The sequence below is a fragment of the Pteropus alecto genome, unplaced genomic scaffold (assembly GCF_000325575.1).
Source record: "Pteropus alecto unplaced genomic scaffold, ASM32557v1 scaffold110, whole genome shotgun sequence".
Taxonomy (NCBI): Eukaryota; Metazoa; Chordata; class Mammalia; order Chiroptera; family Pteropodidae; genus Pteropus; species Pteropus alecto.
Window position 1 is genome coordinate 3,929,814 of NW_006431920.1, and position 17,792 is coordinate 3,947,605.

At 40.2% G+C, this 17,792-nt stretch overlaps 1 protein-coding gene across 1 annotated transcript in view; it reads left to right on the plus strand.

Moving 5' to 3' along the window:
- Positions 1 to 1,295: 1,295 nt before the first annotated feature.
- Positions 1,296 to 17,792, plus strand: part of LOC102878623 (thiamine transporter 2-like) — a 26,252-nt gene continuing 9,755 nt past the window's right edge. The window contains 5 exon segments of the mRNA XM_025043193.1: positions 1,296 to 1,394; positions 2,371 to 2,536; positions 7,859 to 8,019; positions 9,782 to 10,610; positions 14,365 to 14,557. Coding sequence (XP_024898961.1) covers positions 1,296 to 1,394; positions 2,371 to 2,536; positions 7,859 to 8,019; positions 9,782 to 10,610; positions 14,365 to 14,557 — 1,448 coding nt within the window.

Below are 17,792 nucleotides of genomic sequence, written 5' to 3' on the forward strand. Positions count from 1 at the left end.
TAAAAGCTATTCATCGTAGTCTTGGTGATTGGCCTGCATGAGAGAGGAGCAAAGGGTGAGGCAGGCACGTAAGTGAATCAATTGGGACGGTGACCCAGACATTGGAATAAAGGTGGAGGTGGTGGCACGTTTGAGAGGCAGGGTTTCAGGCCCAGAAGCCTCTCCAGCAGCTCTCACAGCTGAGATTGAAGGTCAAAGACAATAAGGATGCTTCTTACCAAGAAGTCCTCTGATGATTGTTGAGAAACTCAGGTCTTCCCTGTAAGCCCAGGATCTCGCCTCTCTGCCCATCCTTCTAAGAATAAAGGTCTGTGGCTCGGTTCTGAGTAAATGGCCTTCCTGTCATTTCCCCCTGGCAGTAACAGATACTGTGCTCGGTTCTTTACATGCACAGAGCTCACTTAATCTTCATAGCATTCCTATGTAGCCTGCATAATGATTGCTGTTCTATAAAATGAGACATTTGGGGCTCAGTAGATTTTTCCATTCATTTGAAAAATATTTGTTAAGCCCATACTCTACCAGACTCTTTTCTAGGCACTGGGGATGTTACTTGCAAACAACGAGAGACTCTATCCTTAATGTCATGCAGCTTACAGCCTAATGGAGAGCTCAGTTATTAATTTAATAGGCACAATAATGACCATAAAATCGCCCACTGAAAAACATGCCCTGTAAGAAGACTTGTCTATGAGAGACATGACGAAGGAATCTGATCTTGACTAGGGAGTTAAGGAAAACATCTCTAGGGAAGCTGGGAGCTGAAGGATGAACAGTAAACAACTGGGGTAAAGGGCGAGGGGGACTGTGCGATCAGATGGAACAGCTTGTGCAAAGGTCCTGTGGCAGAAGGAAGACAGTGTGCTCGAGGCCCTGAAAGATGATCAGTGTGGCAAAAATCCAACATGGGAGAAAAGAGTAAGCGGCTCAAGGTCATACTGTGTGTGTGGGTGCGGGGTGGGGATGGAACATGGCGAGGAGATTGAGAACCTATTAAAGGATTTTTAAGCAAAAAATTTTAATTATTTTTGCGTGTGAAAAAGATTATGCTGGCTACAGAATGAGAAGGAGGGCCAGAGAACTTGTGGAAAAAAGTTAGCTGGCATTTATCCAGACTAAAGACAATGGTGCTAATAACACTAAGATATTGGAAGTAAAAATAGAAAGGAGAACCTGAGAATTATTGAAGGTAAACTTGATAGAATGTGGGGATAAATTGAATATAATTACAGGAGAGGGAATTTCTCGATTTCTGGTGGTACCATAATCTTGATAGAGAACAATGAAAAGGGACTATGCTTGTGAGAAGATCACAGGCTAAGTTTGAATGTGTGGCATTTGAAATCCCCTTGAGCCGTTCAAGTGGAGATGTCAAGTGGGCATTAGACCTACAGGTCAGTGATGACAGACGAAGAGAGATCAGGAGGTCAGTAGATATCAGTAACTCGACCACTAGAAAGTGACCTAGTTAAATGAGTTTCAAAGAAATTAACATTGTCATTTTCTCCCAAGGGGTTGAGAATAATTGTCTCGAGCATCGATGAGAAGCGGGGAAAATATCAACGACCACTCGTAAATGCCAGAGATCATAGCTAGAAAATGATGAAGCTGCTATTTGAACTTAAGGACCTGAAAAATCCTAGCAGCATATTGTCCTCTTTATCAGTTAGGGGGATTAACTTTCATCTCCCTGCCCCTCAAAATCATCTTCCTCCATATTCTTGCCTGATCCTGGCACCTTTTCCTATCCATCTGCTCCTCTCTCCAAGGAGGCTGAGGTCCTCTTCCATCCTCTCCCCTCAGGTGGGAGATTATGTTTTTTCTATTAGGTTTATTTTTTATTTTCTCAAGCCAAATTCACGGGGGCAGGAGTACTAAAGCAGGTCAAAGTGAGAAAAGGCAGAGGAATTTCAATATCTCTAGGACAGCCGAAGTAGCGGGGAGGAGGAGGAGGGTTCCATAAAAGGCATGGAGAATAAAAGACAAAAAAAAGTTCTACCTTGGAGGTGAGCAAAAATCCATGGTCAGACTAGACATGGGGGATGGAAGAAGAGAGTAGGCTGCCAGGAGAAAATGTACTTGACCCCGGGTCAGGCTCCTCGGGGACTTGGGAGGTAGCTGTTTTATCAGTCACTTATGCAAAGAAAGACTTAGAAAACCTGGAAGCGCCCTGCATAGGAGAGCCGCCCCCTACTTCCTGGGAAGCAGAGATAGATGGAAAACAGTCACCCCCAACTTAACCACTGGCGATTTTCTTTCATTGTTATCATTGCTCTTGACGTGTACTTCGGTTTCCAACTGTCATTGCCACTACTGTTTAAGTGAGAGCTTTGTTGATCTAGGTGAGATCAGTATTTGCTTTACCTCAAGGAAGAGGACCACCCACCTAAATGGTCTCCAGATAAGGCCCACCTTGTGAAAGGTAGAGTGGGTGGCAAGCAACAAGGGGTAATCTGGAAGGTCCTCCCTCCTAACATCCTGGCCCCATTCAAAGCCAAGTTTGCTCACTCTTTGCTGGGGAGCATCACCTTTCGCGGTGAGCATTATCTCTAACCTCCTTTCAAAGTGAAATTACCAGAGAACTAATGGATTGTTACTAGCAAGGTAAGTGTAAATGTGTTTATAGAAACACTTTCATCTCTCACTGTGAACAGGGTCGCTCCAGTTGAGAATACCTGGAAGCCAGGAATTTAACACATCAATTCTTTAATACATTGCATTTCTTTGCAGGCTTTTTTTTATATCTAAGACCACACGCATGTGCGCACACACACACACACACACACACAAAGCCTTCCACTCCCCACTCCCATAACGTCATGGTCAGTAGAGGATGTGGGGTCTTGTGCTTCCAGAAAAGATAAAACCCTGAGAGACTCAGCAAGGGAGGGTTCACTCAGAAGATCAACCTTATCATAAGGTCCCTAACGTAGAAAACATCTTTGAAAGGCCCTCTGCTTCCTTATCTGCTGGCAACTCAATACCATCCCCCCGCCCCCCAACCCCTCCACCCCACCGCAAGTCCTCCCTCCTGCAGGAAGAAGCCTGAGATGACATTTGCCTGAATTCGTTGCCCTGTATGGATATGGGGCAGTCTGCCCACTGGAGGCACTCCTGTGAGATTTGGAGATGAAAAATTAAAAAGTGGCCTGTATTCCGCAAGGCAGTTATCTTCATCACGGTCAAATCTGGTGTAGAATTCCTTTTCAGTGAGGCCTTTAGATAAATATAAATGCCCATCACCTTAGTAACATTTAAATGAAAACTTCTTGAAGCCCATAAAAATATTCTCTAATATAACCGGAGTATGTAAAAATAAAATACCATTAATTTAAACAATTACTGGAAAGGGTCAGATATTGTACCCTTAAACCCAGCAATGTAAGTGGAAATGTTTCTATAAATTCATATAGTGTTCAGAATATCTGGGCCCTGTTAGAACTATTTCATAAAACACACTAGTTTTTACCATTTTCACACACTTAACTTGCAACTGATTTTGATTCTGTTTCTCTGGAGAACCCTCACTGGCACAATAATCGGTCTTATATTTTATACTTTGATAGCATTATTTAATTTATCCAAAAATGTTCATTGAGTTCATTTATCCAAAAAAATGTTAATTTCTAATTAAAAATATAGCAGACACCAACATGGATATAAAAATCTTTTCTTTTATGACACTTTTTTTAGAAGGAAGAATTAGACAAAAACCAATTAAGCATATTAATGCATAACCAGTGGTGACAAAGCAAAGTAAAGAAATAGAGGATGATGGGAAGAAGGTCATTTTGGACAGGGCGGTCTAAGAAGTCCTCTCTGAAAGAGGACATTAGAGCACAATATATATGCAATGATGGGGCATGGCCCGCAGGTGGCTGGAGGAAGAGTATCCAACCATGGGAGAGGAAGACCCAGGCCCCGAAGAGTGATTTGACTCACCTGGGTATTGTCAAAATAAATTTACAAGTGCAGTAATAACTAAGCTGTAAAGAAATGTACAATTTTTTACTTGAAAACTACAATTCACTTAGAAAATCCGGTCATCTAAAAGGGTAAGGCATCACTTTATCATTTCTATATTTCACAGAACATTACATTTTTTAAAAAATTAACATTTGGTCTTTTATGAGAACACCTAAGTTTTTAAATAACCACCATACGAGGTGTAACCAACATTCATTACCTTGCTAAAGATATTTATGGGTAGCTATGAAAACAAACTGGGAAATTTCATTCCATGTGTAAATAAAGATTCATCTGTTCCATTTGTACTTAATAATAATAAAAGTATAGATACACGGAAATCCAAGCTAAAGTAATTAAAGAAAAAATTTTAACACGAAATGCATCACACATTTGGTCCAAATTATCAGAAATTCAAATTAGGGGTATCAGAATCTATATCAGTTTCCTGGGGTGGCAGTAACAAAATACCACCAAGCTGGGATAAAACATCAGAAATTTATTGTCTCACAGGTCTGAAGGTTAGCAGTCCAAAACTGAGGTGTCAGTGGGACCATTCTGCCTCTGAAACCTATAAAGGAAGATCTTCCTACGCCTCTGTTAGATTCCGCGAGGAACACTTGGCGTTCCTTGGTTTGTAGACGCATTACTCCAATCTCTGCCTTTGTTGTCACATGGCCACCTTTTTGCTGTGCTTCTTCGTATCTGTGTCTCTTCTCTTTATACTAAGTATCTCACTTATATTGGATTAAAGGCCCACCCTGCTCCAGCGTGACTTCGTCTTAATTAATTTTATCTACCAACCTTATTTCCAAATAAGTCTCATTTTGAGGTCCTGGGAGTTAGGACTTTAACATATTTGGCGGGGGAGAGACATAATTCAACCCACAATACTCCACCTTCCAGCCCCAAAATTTGTCTTCCCACATGCAAAATATATTTACTCCATTTCCAACATTTCCAAATATCTTACCTATTCCAGAATCAGCTCTTTTAATCAGTGGGACTCAAAGAGGCTAAGGAATTTGAGTAAGGTCAGCTAAGTATGGTTAAGTACAAGAGGGAAAAAAAATGCCGATGGCCCACCTCATAATAATAGTGGGAAGAATATTAAAAGCCCACCCACCCCAGGCAGTGCTCCAGGTCTGACAACAGCCAGGGCCCCAGGCTGCAGGCCCCCGGGGCCGGAACCACGCTGGGACAGACCAATATTCTGAAACAGAAGCCCACCACTTTCGACCCCACCCCCCACCCCCCAGCTAGAAATGTGCATTTTGCCATAATTAGGAGCAAGGGAGAGCATTTGCTTGGTAACATTTTAACTGATTTTCCAATAACCTTTGAAATAGCAAGTCAAAAAAGTAACTAAAAAGTCCCATCTTTCTGAAATATTAAAAATTATGCCACTGGGATAACTTGGGGTTGTAAATTCAGTATTTGCCTTTTTTTTTTTTTTACAGTTCTAGCTCCACCTTTCAATACTGAATTACGATGAGTTAGCACATAGAGAATAAAGAGAAAATTGCTTTGGAATTAGCAAAAGAGCTCTAAGAAGGCATGTCTTCATCTTTCATGTTGAGTTCTTGACTCCCTCCAATTCCAGCAGGCCACATAATCAAGGGATCTTGTACTCCTCTGTTTTCAAACTTCTTCCTAAGGAGCCATTAGTTTTCTAGAAGCGACAAGGAAAGCCAATCCGCCTGGAAGAGCTGTGCAGGCAGCACACTAGCAGATAATATAAGCACACCATGTTTCTGCAATAAATAAAGACACCAGCAGGGGGCGAACTTGGAACCTAACTGGAATAGAGCTGTCGACTTTCAAGTGGACTGGGTGCAGCCGGTTCTTAACGCGACTCTTTCCGGTGGTGGCGATGGATTCCATAATCTAGTTAAACCTACCAATCTAGTCCTTTTGAGTTCAAGATTCTGCTTTTACAAACTAGCTGCCAACATTAGGGGGGAATCGGAGGTTATTTCCGACACAAAAAACCTGAATCCATGCTGTCTTTGGAACCAAAGTGCCTGGTCTCAGAAATGCTGAGTGACTCTTCATCCTCACCAGTACCTGGGGCATCGATTCAGGAGGAGGACTTAGGGTTTTCTTGCTACACCCTCTGTTAGAAACTGTTTCGACTCTGCATTTTATCATTAGAATCCTAAGAATTATCACTCTATGAAACTTTCACAAACTGAAATGGATCCAACAGTGAGAATTTTTGAATTTTTATAAAGTACACAGGGGATTCTTTCTGAGGAATAGAAATCTGTCCTGGTTTTTTCTTTTAACGGCCAGCAAGATTCATCCTGCTGTGAACAGCAATCTCACTTGCTGAAACTCACTCAAACCCCAATTGTCCCAGGTTCTAGAACCCTCCTGTGGCTTCAGCATTCCTCACTCCAACAGAAACCAGAGCAGCGGCAGCGAATGCCAACATTTCCCCGATTCGTTGCCCTGGAAGCTGGTTGTGGATTCCCGGGTTAGAAGCGAGAAGCTAACCCATGTTAAGCACCTGCAGCAATGATGGCATCCTGCCAGGATGTTTCCATCACTTTGTGATGAGCATTATTAATGTGCCTGTGCAAGTGAGGGAAATTGAGGTCCCAGCACATTAAGAAATGTGTCCGGAGTCACATGACTTGAAAGGGATTCGAAATCTGAATTTGCTTGACTACAAAGTTCACGTTCTTCTCACCAGGAAATCCTTGTTTATTGTTCCCAAACTACCTCCTACGTGAGGTAAATATTATCATACCTGTCTTACAGATGATAAATCTGATTTGCCAGAGGGGTCCGGTAGCTTGCCCAAGGTCACATGCTTATAAGTAGCAAAGAAAAATTTGTAGCCGATTGACTGCCCTTGACTGTCATGCCATAATGTCTTGCCAGGGCTGTAAGAAGCAAGAGGGCCAGGAAGCTTCCGGGAAGAAGCTTCTCTAACTGAGTAAGTGAGATTTTTCCAGAAGCTGTTGATTGCCTTTCTAAAGGGTGTCTTTGGCTTCCCTTTAGTCAGCCAGCCTGAAAGTTTATCATCCTGAACATAAGTTCTCATATTAGCAACATAAATGGGAAAAAATAAGAATGAAATCGAAGTTAAATATCAACTCAGAAAAAGACTTCCAAGTGTTGTGCTTTAATTTCATCTATGATGTGATATCGTCTAGATGTCATGTAATTCTTCTTCTGAAAATAGGTATTAAAAACAAACCACCTGGGTAGATGACAGTTCAAATTAATTGAGGCTTTTTATGTTCAATCAATGTTCACTTTGATTTTGATCATTTGAAAAAGCAAGGGGTTTATCTGCTTTATAAATCTTTACTCTCCAAAAGCTATTTTATTCACCATTATAAAATACTCATTGAAATGCATTTCCAGTTCATCAATAGGTAATTAACACATAACAATACCTACATGTTAATAGGTTTAGGATGGGGGCGGGGGTGAAGCAAATGTTTGCTTAGCAATTGTGTCTTCGAAACTTATTTAAATTCCACCAATCTTATCTTCTGCCCAAGATTTATGCTGTAGGTGAGACTCCCTGATATTTTTCTACTCTAAAAGACTAATGGTGAACGTGACTGACTTACCTAAGCAATGCTCAAGAGGACTTTCTCTTCAGTGACCCCACCATTTCACCCAAGATGAGACTTAACCCCTACTATGGTGTTTTTAAGTAATCACTGATTTTTTCTTCCACCAAAAATCCTAAAAGAAGACTCTTTTACCCGAGATATATTTTCACAATCATTTTTTTCCCCATTTTTAGACTGAAGGACAGAAGGAACAAGAGGAAGAGAATGCAAGTTTTAGAAAAAGAAATCAGTGGGATTGATGAGCCGTCTTCTTACACACTTTCTTTCTTTCTTTTTTTTTTTCTTTCCTGCAACAGTTGAACCACCCATAAATTATTGTAGGACTTCACCCAGCCATTGCTGGGTTTTCCCCACAGTAATCCTCTGCTTCTTTGGATTTTTCTCAATGATGAAACCATCAGAGCCATTTATCGCACCTTATCTAACAGGACCAGATAAAAATATAAGTCTCAGTGTGGTAAGTTAACTAACATGCTTAACTCAGACTTAAGTCTTTTTAGAACCAACGCCTGAAGTGCCGAGTAGGGCAAACTATCGACACTTCTTACAATCTCAAATACGAGCAAGTGGACCTTGATGATTTTCATGTATTCATCATATAAAAAGGTAAACTCTTTGCCGCAACAAAAGTGACGTGGATGAAACACAACCTTACTTTATATAATCGTTCAATTGTACAAAAATAATACTCTAAGACTGTATTGCTTATGATTATGAACCTGAAATAAAGTCGTCTCTGGTTACGAATACAAATCTGAAAGGATACTATGAGTCGCAGAAGGAAAAGTTACTGAAAAAGCATGTGGAAAATCCTCTGAAGATTTCCCCCTCTTTGTTCATAAATATTAAGGCTGTTTTTAACTTTCAGTCAGGTCGAAGAGTCTAACCCTATGAAGCCTGCTAGTCGATGGTTTTCAAGGTGTGCTTCGTGGACCGGGGTGTGGACACCACCTGGGAACTTGTCAGAAATGTAAATTCTCAGGCTTCATTCAAATTGATTGATTGATTGATTTTCCAACTTTACATTTTTAAAATTTTTCTATGAGATTTGACATTCAAGATTCTATTAATTTCAGGTGTCCAGCATAGTGGTTAAACATGTATATAATTTATAAAGTGATCTCCCCTTTTAGTCAAGCACCCACCTGGCACAAGACATAGTTATTACAGTAATACTGACTATATTCCCTAGGCTATACTTTACATCCCCATGACTACCAATCTGTAACTACCAATCTGTACTTCTTAATTCGTAACTACCAATCTGTACTTCTTAATCCCTTCACATTTTCATCCAGCTCCCGCAACTACCCCTCCCATCCGGCACTCACCAGTTTGTTCTCTTTGTGTCTTTGAGTCTGTTTATGTTTTGTTTGTTCATTTATTTTGTTCCTTAGATTCCACATATAAGTAAAATCATACGGTGTTTGTCTTTGTCTGACTTATTTCACTTAGCATAATACCTTCCATGTCTTTCCATGTTGTTGCAAACGGTAACATTTTATTTTTTTATGGCCGAGTAAAATTCCATTGTATATATGTACCACCTCGTCTTTATCCAGTCGTCTATTGATGGGCACTTAGGTTGCTCAGATCCATTTGATTTAAATGTCTATTTTTCGACCAGCCTTCCGGATGAATCTGGTATTTGCCTGTTCGCCCAGATGGTATCTCGATGGTCTGCACTTTGACCTACTCATGTGGATCAAAGGTGACGATGGTCAAGCTCTTCTGGTCCTAGACATCCTTTTTAGCCTTACGGTTCTGACTTTGAAGAAGAGTAGCCTATTTTACTAAGGGCTCGCGGGCAATGGTCGCTAAGCAGCCCTGATTTGCCCCGGACATGCTGTTAATTGTGGAAGCTGACTGTGCGTTATGGCCCTTTTCCCAGCCTCAATCGCTTATGCAGATCAAATGACAACTTAAAGATGCAAGAAGCAGAGAACTGAGAGCAATAGCCGAATTTTCCTTATACTCGGGAGAATGAATCCACATCGGTCACCTCTGCAGTTTGTTTCCTTGAATTTTGGCTCCTCATCGCTTTCATTGTCTTATCAGAAATCCATGTGAAGTCTCAAACAGTGCCAACTTTGGAACGAGCCCAACGACGTGTCCAGGGATTGACACCTGTCGCCTGGATAATGTATATGTCAGAAACCGGGGGTACCTTTCACTTCCTGGTGTTTTTGTCCTCACACTGTCCCCGTTTAATGTTGCAGCTCACAAACGACACCTTTCCAGTGTGGACATACTCTTACCTGGTGCTGCTGCTCCCCGTCTTTATCCTCACCGACTATGTCTGCTACGAGCCAGTCATCGTCTTAGAAGCGATCAGCTTCATCATTACCTCGCTGCTGCTCCTGTTTGGCCAAGGAGTGAGAACCACGCAGGTTGTGGAATTCTTCTACGGTTTGGCCTTCGTCACCGAGGTGGCCTACTCCGCCTACTTATACAGCGTGGTCAGCCCCGAGCACTATTAAGAAGTAAGCGGCTACTGCAGGGGCATCACGCTGGTGGCCCGCACGATGGCCTCAGTGCTGGCCCAGCTCTTGGTGTCGCTGGCCAAAATATCGTACTTTTACCTCAATGTCATATCCCTGGTCTCTGTCTCCATGGCCTTCCTTTTCTCACTTTGTCTACCGATGCCCAAGAAAAGCATGTTTTTTCACGCAAAACCCAGCAAAGAAGTACAGAAGCCATCGAGCACGGAAGCAGTGATAGAGGAACCTCATGAGGGCAGAACATCAGGCTGTGACGAGGAGAAGCCCACTTCAGAGACACTCACCACTTTGGGGAAGCTGGATGATGGCCAGTGGAGTGGCCCGAAGCCAGAAAATGTGGCTTTGAGAGTTTTCATGCAGTGGTTCCAAGACCTGAAAGAGTGCTACTCCTCAAAGCGTCTTTTTTACTGGTCCCTGTGGTGGGCTCTTTCCACAGCAGGTTATAACCAGGTTTTGAGCAATGTTCAAACCCTGTGGGAATACAAGGCACCATCCCAGAGTTCCCCAATAGACAACGGAGCAGTAGAAGCCCTTGCGACGTTTGGGGGTAAATATACACGGTTTTATCCTATGATAAAACCAGAAAATGTATTCTCTCGATCGTGTTTTGGGATGACGATTTCAATGACAAATGCTTTGAAAAGAAAAAGAGCTTTTGTCACAAAATTTAAAAGCAGCAATGAATATAATAGAAAGTTGATATAGCTTTACCTGGAAAATAAAGTCTCACCCATCCCTGAGAACGTGAACTGCAAATTGGTGCCCCAGGGGCCAAACCTGGTTAAACAGTGAAAACTTTTTACTCTCTCTAGGCTCTCAGTAACTCTAGCCTTCAAACCGTGGTTTGCAAACCATTAATATGTATGTGGGCCAACGATGGCCCATGGGCTATCACAGCTAGTGGTTTTTACATTTTTAAGAGATTGTATAGGGGAAAAAATATATATATATGATAAGGGTTGTAAAATATTAAATCCAGCCAAACAACCTAACAAAAACAAGCAAAGAATATGTGACTCACGAGGTTAAAATATTAACTGTCTGGCCCTTTACAGAATATAGATCTTGAAATCAATGTAGTAGATTTCTGACTGATGTTTAAATTAAAGAATAGAACAGAATAAAGAGTGTATCCGCTTATAAAGATAAGTTCTGTTTTGTGAAAATTCTGTTTACACGCACATATATATGTACTGACTGACCTACAGAATATGTTTATTTCTCAGGCTATATTTAAAGAAGTTTGAAAGCTACTGTTCTAGGAGCTATCTTATTATTTCAAGAATCCCAATGGCAATAACTTAAAGATTTGCTTCTTTCCTGAACTATACATGTGGAGATTTGCCAAAGTTTGTTGCCTTCTGATTAAATTTTTCACACCCAGCTTCTCCATCCCTGACTACAACCAAATGTCTACTAGAATAATGCTAAATTCCAACCGGATTCTTGTATCCTTCCGTTCTCTCTCCTCTCCACAGCTAAGTAATTGTATTATACTGTATAATTTTTTCTCTGGCCTTTCATGCATATCACACTTTCATGTAATTGTCATTAGTAAGAACCAGGGACACAGTAGCCCTTAACAAATAGTAAGCCTTGGTTTCAGTGAAAATGGCAGCAGATGACAGAGCATTACCCAAAGGCGAAGGGCGAGGTGTGACAAGGTGGGAGAGGCAGGCCCTTTAAAAGGACCTGTGTGTGTACCTAGGTATTTATTGCTTTTCCTTGAGTTGGCTGATAAGTGTCTGTTTCTTCCTATTTGCCTACAGATGGATTCTGATAGTGTGTTTTGTCCAGTAGGAAAGAGGCAAGGAGACTGAGCAATCCAGAGAAGCCTCATCTCTGGGGGATGGATGATTCCCAGCTGCCGCTGCTAGATTCCACCCATCAGGCCCTCCTGGGCTTTCTGTTTTGGCAACACCTCCCTCCCCGCTGAGCAGCGACAGTAGTTTGGGGGGCTTTCAGATACTTGTCCATGCCCTCCTCCTTTTCCCCGGAACACGTCTCGTGATATTTGAAGCACTTTTCCAAAGGGAGTGAGGTGCTAAGGGGGAGGGAAGGGGGCTGGTGCAAGAGTTAATGCTCTGGAATTGAAGGCCAGAGCCCATAGCCTGGAGCCCACAGCCCACAGTCCGGAGCCTGGAGTCCGGAGCCTGGAGCCTGGAGCCTGGAGCCCACAGCCCGGAGCCCGGAGCCTGGAGCCGTCTTTGAAGTGAACCCAACAATGCTCCGACATAACAGAGCTTCCACATCAAATATGACTTTGAAGATATTTATTTGTGAAGCTGGGGTGTTCCAAACCCACATGTTTATTGAACCTTCTGGGGTCTATTGTTGAGCTAATATTCCTCTCACGTGCTTTCTGAAAATTCCAGTTTGACTCCGAGAAAACTATTCTAGGATTTGGTTCACCTTATACTCATTATTTCCTCTGTAAGAACTTGCTCCTGGGGAGAAGGGATAAAGTTTTCTTCTCTTCAGATAATGTGCCCTTACTTAGGGCATGTGTAGAAAAGGTAAACTTTTCATAAAAGTCGTTCTTTAAAAGCTCTTTAAACACAAATAGTCCCTAGCCTCCTTGGGATAGCAAGGTCCCCAATTAGTGTCAGATTTTTTGGCAAAACCAGGTGACGCAGGATTGACCTAAGGCCTCACGTATATTAAACCATGCCATTAGGGAAGAAAGCTGAGGGTACTAAGAAACCTGATAATTAACTACCTAGTTCACAGCACATTGTAGGAACACATTATAAGGACATCCAAGTAATGCGCGTTATGAAACAAATTTCTCTCAGGGAGGTGTCTTATGGCTGCACATGCTCTCAAGCACTTGGTTTGTTGGGTCAGGCAGAGTTTCTCATCCTCAGCAAAACTGACATTTTGGGCAGGGTAATTCTGCTGACGGGGGGCTGTTCTGTGTATTGTAGGATGTTCAGTAGCATTACTGGCCTCTAATCCACTAGATCCCATGAGCACACCCCTCCTCCACCAGCCATGACAGCCAAAGATGTCTGTAAATAGAGCCACTGGGTTAGAGTTAGGTTAGATTTGTATTAAGGTCAGAGCTTTTACAATCCTTATTGCACTCCATTAAAACTATAAGTTTATTTTTCAAATTTCCCTACCAGGTTGTATTATTTTCGAGAATGAGGAGTCAACGTTTACCACCATATTTTCCCACAGAGAAGCTCAAAAGTGCTTGATGCATGAATCACAGAAGGAAGGAAGGAAGGAAGGAAGGAAGGAAGGAAGAAAGGCAGGCAGGAAGGAGTACCTATTAAAAACAGTGTATCCAAATAAACAGGCAAACATAACTCAGAAGCAAGCAAGCAAGGAAGGAAGGAAGGAAAGAAGGAAAGAAGGAAGGAAGGAAGGAAGGAAGGAAGGAAGGAAGGAAGGAAGGAAGGAAGGAAGGAAGGAAGGAAGGAAGGAAAGGAGGGAGGGAGGGAGAGAAGGAGGGAGGGAGGGAGGGGCAAAGAGAGGCCATTCTTGCTCAAGCATCAGTCACGTGGCATGGAGAGAGTGTGGGAGAAAAGGCTGGCATTCAAGTTGAAGAACTGGCACTTCACTTCATCGCTGAGGGATCTCAGTTGCCCATTTCTTGCCTTCTGTATTGTCTTGATCAAACATTAATCAGCTCCTCTCTTTCCAACAGGCCCCTACACTCTGCTTGCCCCAACCCTGAGCAAATACACACAGAGAAAAAATTATTCATGTAGACCATGCCCCGACTGATCAGCTTCTCCTGGGAATTAGCTGACCACAGCAGGACACTCTCCTGCCTGATTCCATTGGTCATCTCCCCTTGTTTGTCCAGCTGCCCCTCCAAAGTTCCTACTCATCTCTACTTGTTCTATAGCAAAGGATTATCCTATAAAAGAAAACCCTTTTACTGTTTGATTTTAAGACACTTGCAGATTTCAGTGATGGGAGCGTTCTCTCCATTGCAATAGTCTTTCTTATTTAAAAAAAAAAAAAATCCTCTTTCTGAGCCGGAGTTTTATCTTCTGCAAAGGGAAGAGGAGAGAAAAATGGCCTCTCTGAGTGCTTTCCAGTCTATGATTTATGGAAACCCCATCTCAGTGGGTCTATTTCAAACTTTAAGAAAACAAGATATGTACAATTCACAGAGCTGGAGCAAGTGATTTTTTCATTCAATTAAAGGTCACAGTAAATCGATACCTTTCTCCATAGCCTAGAAGTGTCTCAGAGGTTACACAGGTGGATTTGAACACACAGTGTGCTACACCATCATGCACAGAATAGCACAATGTCATACACTTCGATTCCTTTGTTGTCAGGCGCTCTGGCAGCGTTCACCGTGGTCCACGTGAAAGTCAACTGGGACCTTCTGGGGTAGCTGGCCCTGGGCATCTTCTCGGTGGCCGATGCAGGTTCCCTATTTATCATGCATTTCACAACTAATATTTGGGTGTGCTATGCCGGTCTTTTGACAGTCAAGTCAAGTTACATGCTTCTCATAACCATAGCAGTGTAAGTATTTATTGTTCCTTCTTAAACTATCTAAATCTGAAACAACAATAATGTTTCTCTATTTATTCTTTCAGTTCTTCTGAAGAGCATTTTGCAGTATTATATTTAATGATTTATATAAGAGGCAAAGGAACTATATCCTGATTTTGACCAACCTTCTCTTGGGAATTGACTAAGATTATTAATCAAGCAAAAACATTCAAAGACCTCAAAATTAATGAACAGTGATATACTTTTAGGTTTTTATTTGGGGGGATCTTTTATATTTTATTTATTTAACAGAACAATTTTATGGATTTTTTTTCTGTCCTAGGCTTATTTGTATTGTGGTAAGAACACGTAACACGAAATCTGCCCTTTTAACTGTACAATGCAAGTACACTCTTATCTAGAGGGACAACATTGTACATCAAATCTCTAGAACTTAATTATCTTGCATAACTGAAATTTTATACACATCTATCAGCAAGTCCTCATTTTCTCCTCCAACCAGTCCCTGGAAAGCACCATTCTATTCTTTGCTTCTGTGAGTTTATTTTAAATAATTCATACCAGTGAAATCATGCAGTTTTTGTCTGTGACTGGCTTATTTCACCCAGCATAATGTCCTTCACGTTCATCCATGTTATCTATTTTGCAGGATTTCCTTCTTTTTAAAAGCTGAATAATATTCCATTGTATATCTATACCACTTTTTCTTTATCCATTAATCTGTCAAAGGACATTTAGGTTTTCCCTACGTCTGGCCTGTCGTGAATATTGCTATATTGAACGAGGAAGTGCTAAGATCTTTTCAAGATCCCCATTTCAATTATTTCAGATAAATACGCAGCAGTGAGAATTTCTGGATCCTATGGTAGTTCCAGTTTTAATTTTTTGAGGAACTGCCATGCTGGCTTCCACAGTAGCTGCATTTTGCATTCCACTGACAACATTCCAGGATTCCAATTTCTCCGCCTCGATTTTATTTTATTTTGCAACACAATAAGATGTAATTCTATCTAATTTGGACCAAGTTTAGTTTTCACTCCCAGTTTTCTCTACCTGCTTGAATAATCACAGCATATCCATTTCTTTCTCAAACAACTTGGCAAATATTCTCAGAGCAGTTACAGATGCAAAGCTGATCTATAAAATTACATATAAAAATAACAAATGCTATATCATGCAGTAGTTTTAGCGTATCAGTGTTTGATCAAGAATCATTTAAAAAGACAGAAGATGAGCTGAGGCAGCGGTGGATGTCTCCTAGGGAACTCTTGAAGGGATTAGGGAAGTGTTTCTTCTCATTTCCTGTGTGATGATGTGTTTCATTTTAATTAGCAAGTTGATCAGAGATAAAGCAACAACTGAAAATATTTTCTTTGACCTAATACTCTTGGCTGCTTCATCTTTGGTATGTTTTTTGGCCTTAAAGATTCCTCAGAGGCCTGTGGAATACCAGGTGTACCAACACATGCATTACAGGGGCCCAGAAGAAGAGGAGATAAAGGGTAAGAAAATATATGTTTTGAAGTGGCCAAAAACTTCCTAGATTTGGTCAAAAACATCAACTTACGTATCCAAGAACTCATAGACATTAATTTAAAACATCAATTTACACACCCAAGAAACTCATCCATGAGCTCCAAGTAACTTACAGTTGGGTTTAAGTCTACCAGTATGTTATTTGTTTACTATCTGACCCTTCTGTTCATTTGTATTTATTTATCTTTTTGAGTTAATTGAGCTTTTTTTATTTCATTTTTATTTTCTCAATTGGTAATTTTTTTGGCTATAATTTTTTGTTTTATGATTTTAGTGGGATTAGATTTTGAACTTACCAGTTTACCTTAAATTACTATTCCACCACTTTATGTATAAACAGAGCAACATAATTCCATTTACTCACTGTTTTATATATTTCACTCCTATAGTTGTTATAGACCCTATAATATATTATATTTATTAGAATATTATTTATCATACTTGTTATATTATTATATTGTTATATTTGCTTTAAACAAAAAATTTCTGTTTTAAAAAATGATGACAAGAAGAAATAATCTTTTATATTTACCCCTATATTTACCATTCCCAGGAGTTTTCATTCCTTTCTATAGATCTAGGTTTCCATCTGATGTTGATTCTCTTTCACTTAAAAACTTATTTTAACATTTCTTATAGTGCAAATCTCCTGGTGACAATCAAATTTTATTTATCTGAAAATGCATTTTACTCTCATTTTTTAAGCATATTTTGGTGGATTAGAATTCTAGGTTGATAATTTTTATTTATTTATTTATTTATTTATTTATTTATTTATTAGCATCTTAAAGATTTGTTATTCCATTGTCTTCTGCCTGACATCAAGAAGTTAACTGTCATTCTCATTACTGTTCCCCTAAATGTGATATTTTTTTTTCTTTGGCTGCTTTTAAGATTTTCTGGTTGTATTTGACTTTCAGCAATTTAGCTACACTTAACGTTTTCTTTATGAAAAAGTATGATTTTTAGTTCACCCTGTTTGTTCTTATTTTTATTATTGTTTCTGTCCTTCACCCTCCTAACAAGAAATAGAGCACTATCTACCCTTTCCATTTTAAATATTTGTTTTTTTAGCAGCCTCACTCTCGGTTAGGAAAAAGAACTCAAGCTAAACGGAAATCATTTAACTTTAATGCTCAATGGTTATGCTTAGGAGGAGGGAGAACTGGAAGTTGGTAAAATAATTTTTCAGAGCTATTTGTACTTTTTGCTAACTACAGCTTCCACATAGTTAAAAGGTAAGTGTATATTATTCTTGAATATTTTCAAACAGATTGGTTCACAGCCATCTTGCATTTCTATTGCATACCGTGGAGCAAGACATCTTTCTACTAAAGAAACAATACGAAAATTTGAAAAATAGAAATAATTAACTGTCAGAATGTGATATGGTTTAGTAAAGTACAAATAATATGTTTGGATGTATTAAAAAATTCTCAGAATGTTTTATTATAGATATGAGAAAAGTAAAGGATTAAGCCACATGAACAGTAAGAATGCCAAGATTCTGAGAGACAGTAGAGGTGGGATTTATAAACTGCCTGTTGGGATTTTCCCAGAGAGTAGTTTAGAACTTCTTACCTGAGGCCCCACAATTATCTTTTATCTAATTTGTCAATTCAGTCAGATATTTGGTAAGTTTAGTAAAGAGAAAATTATTTTAGACACAGTTCATTTTGGTTACGTTTTAAAAATCATCTAATTCCTG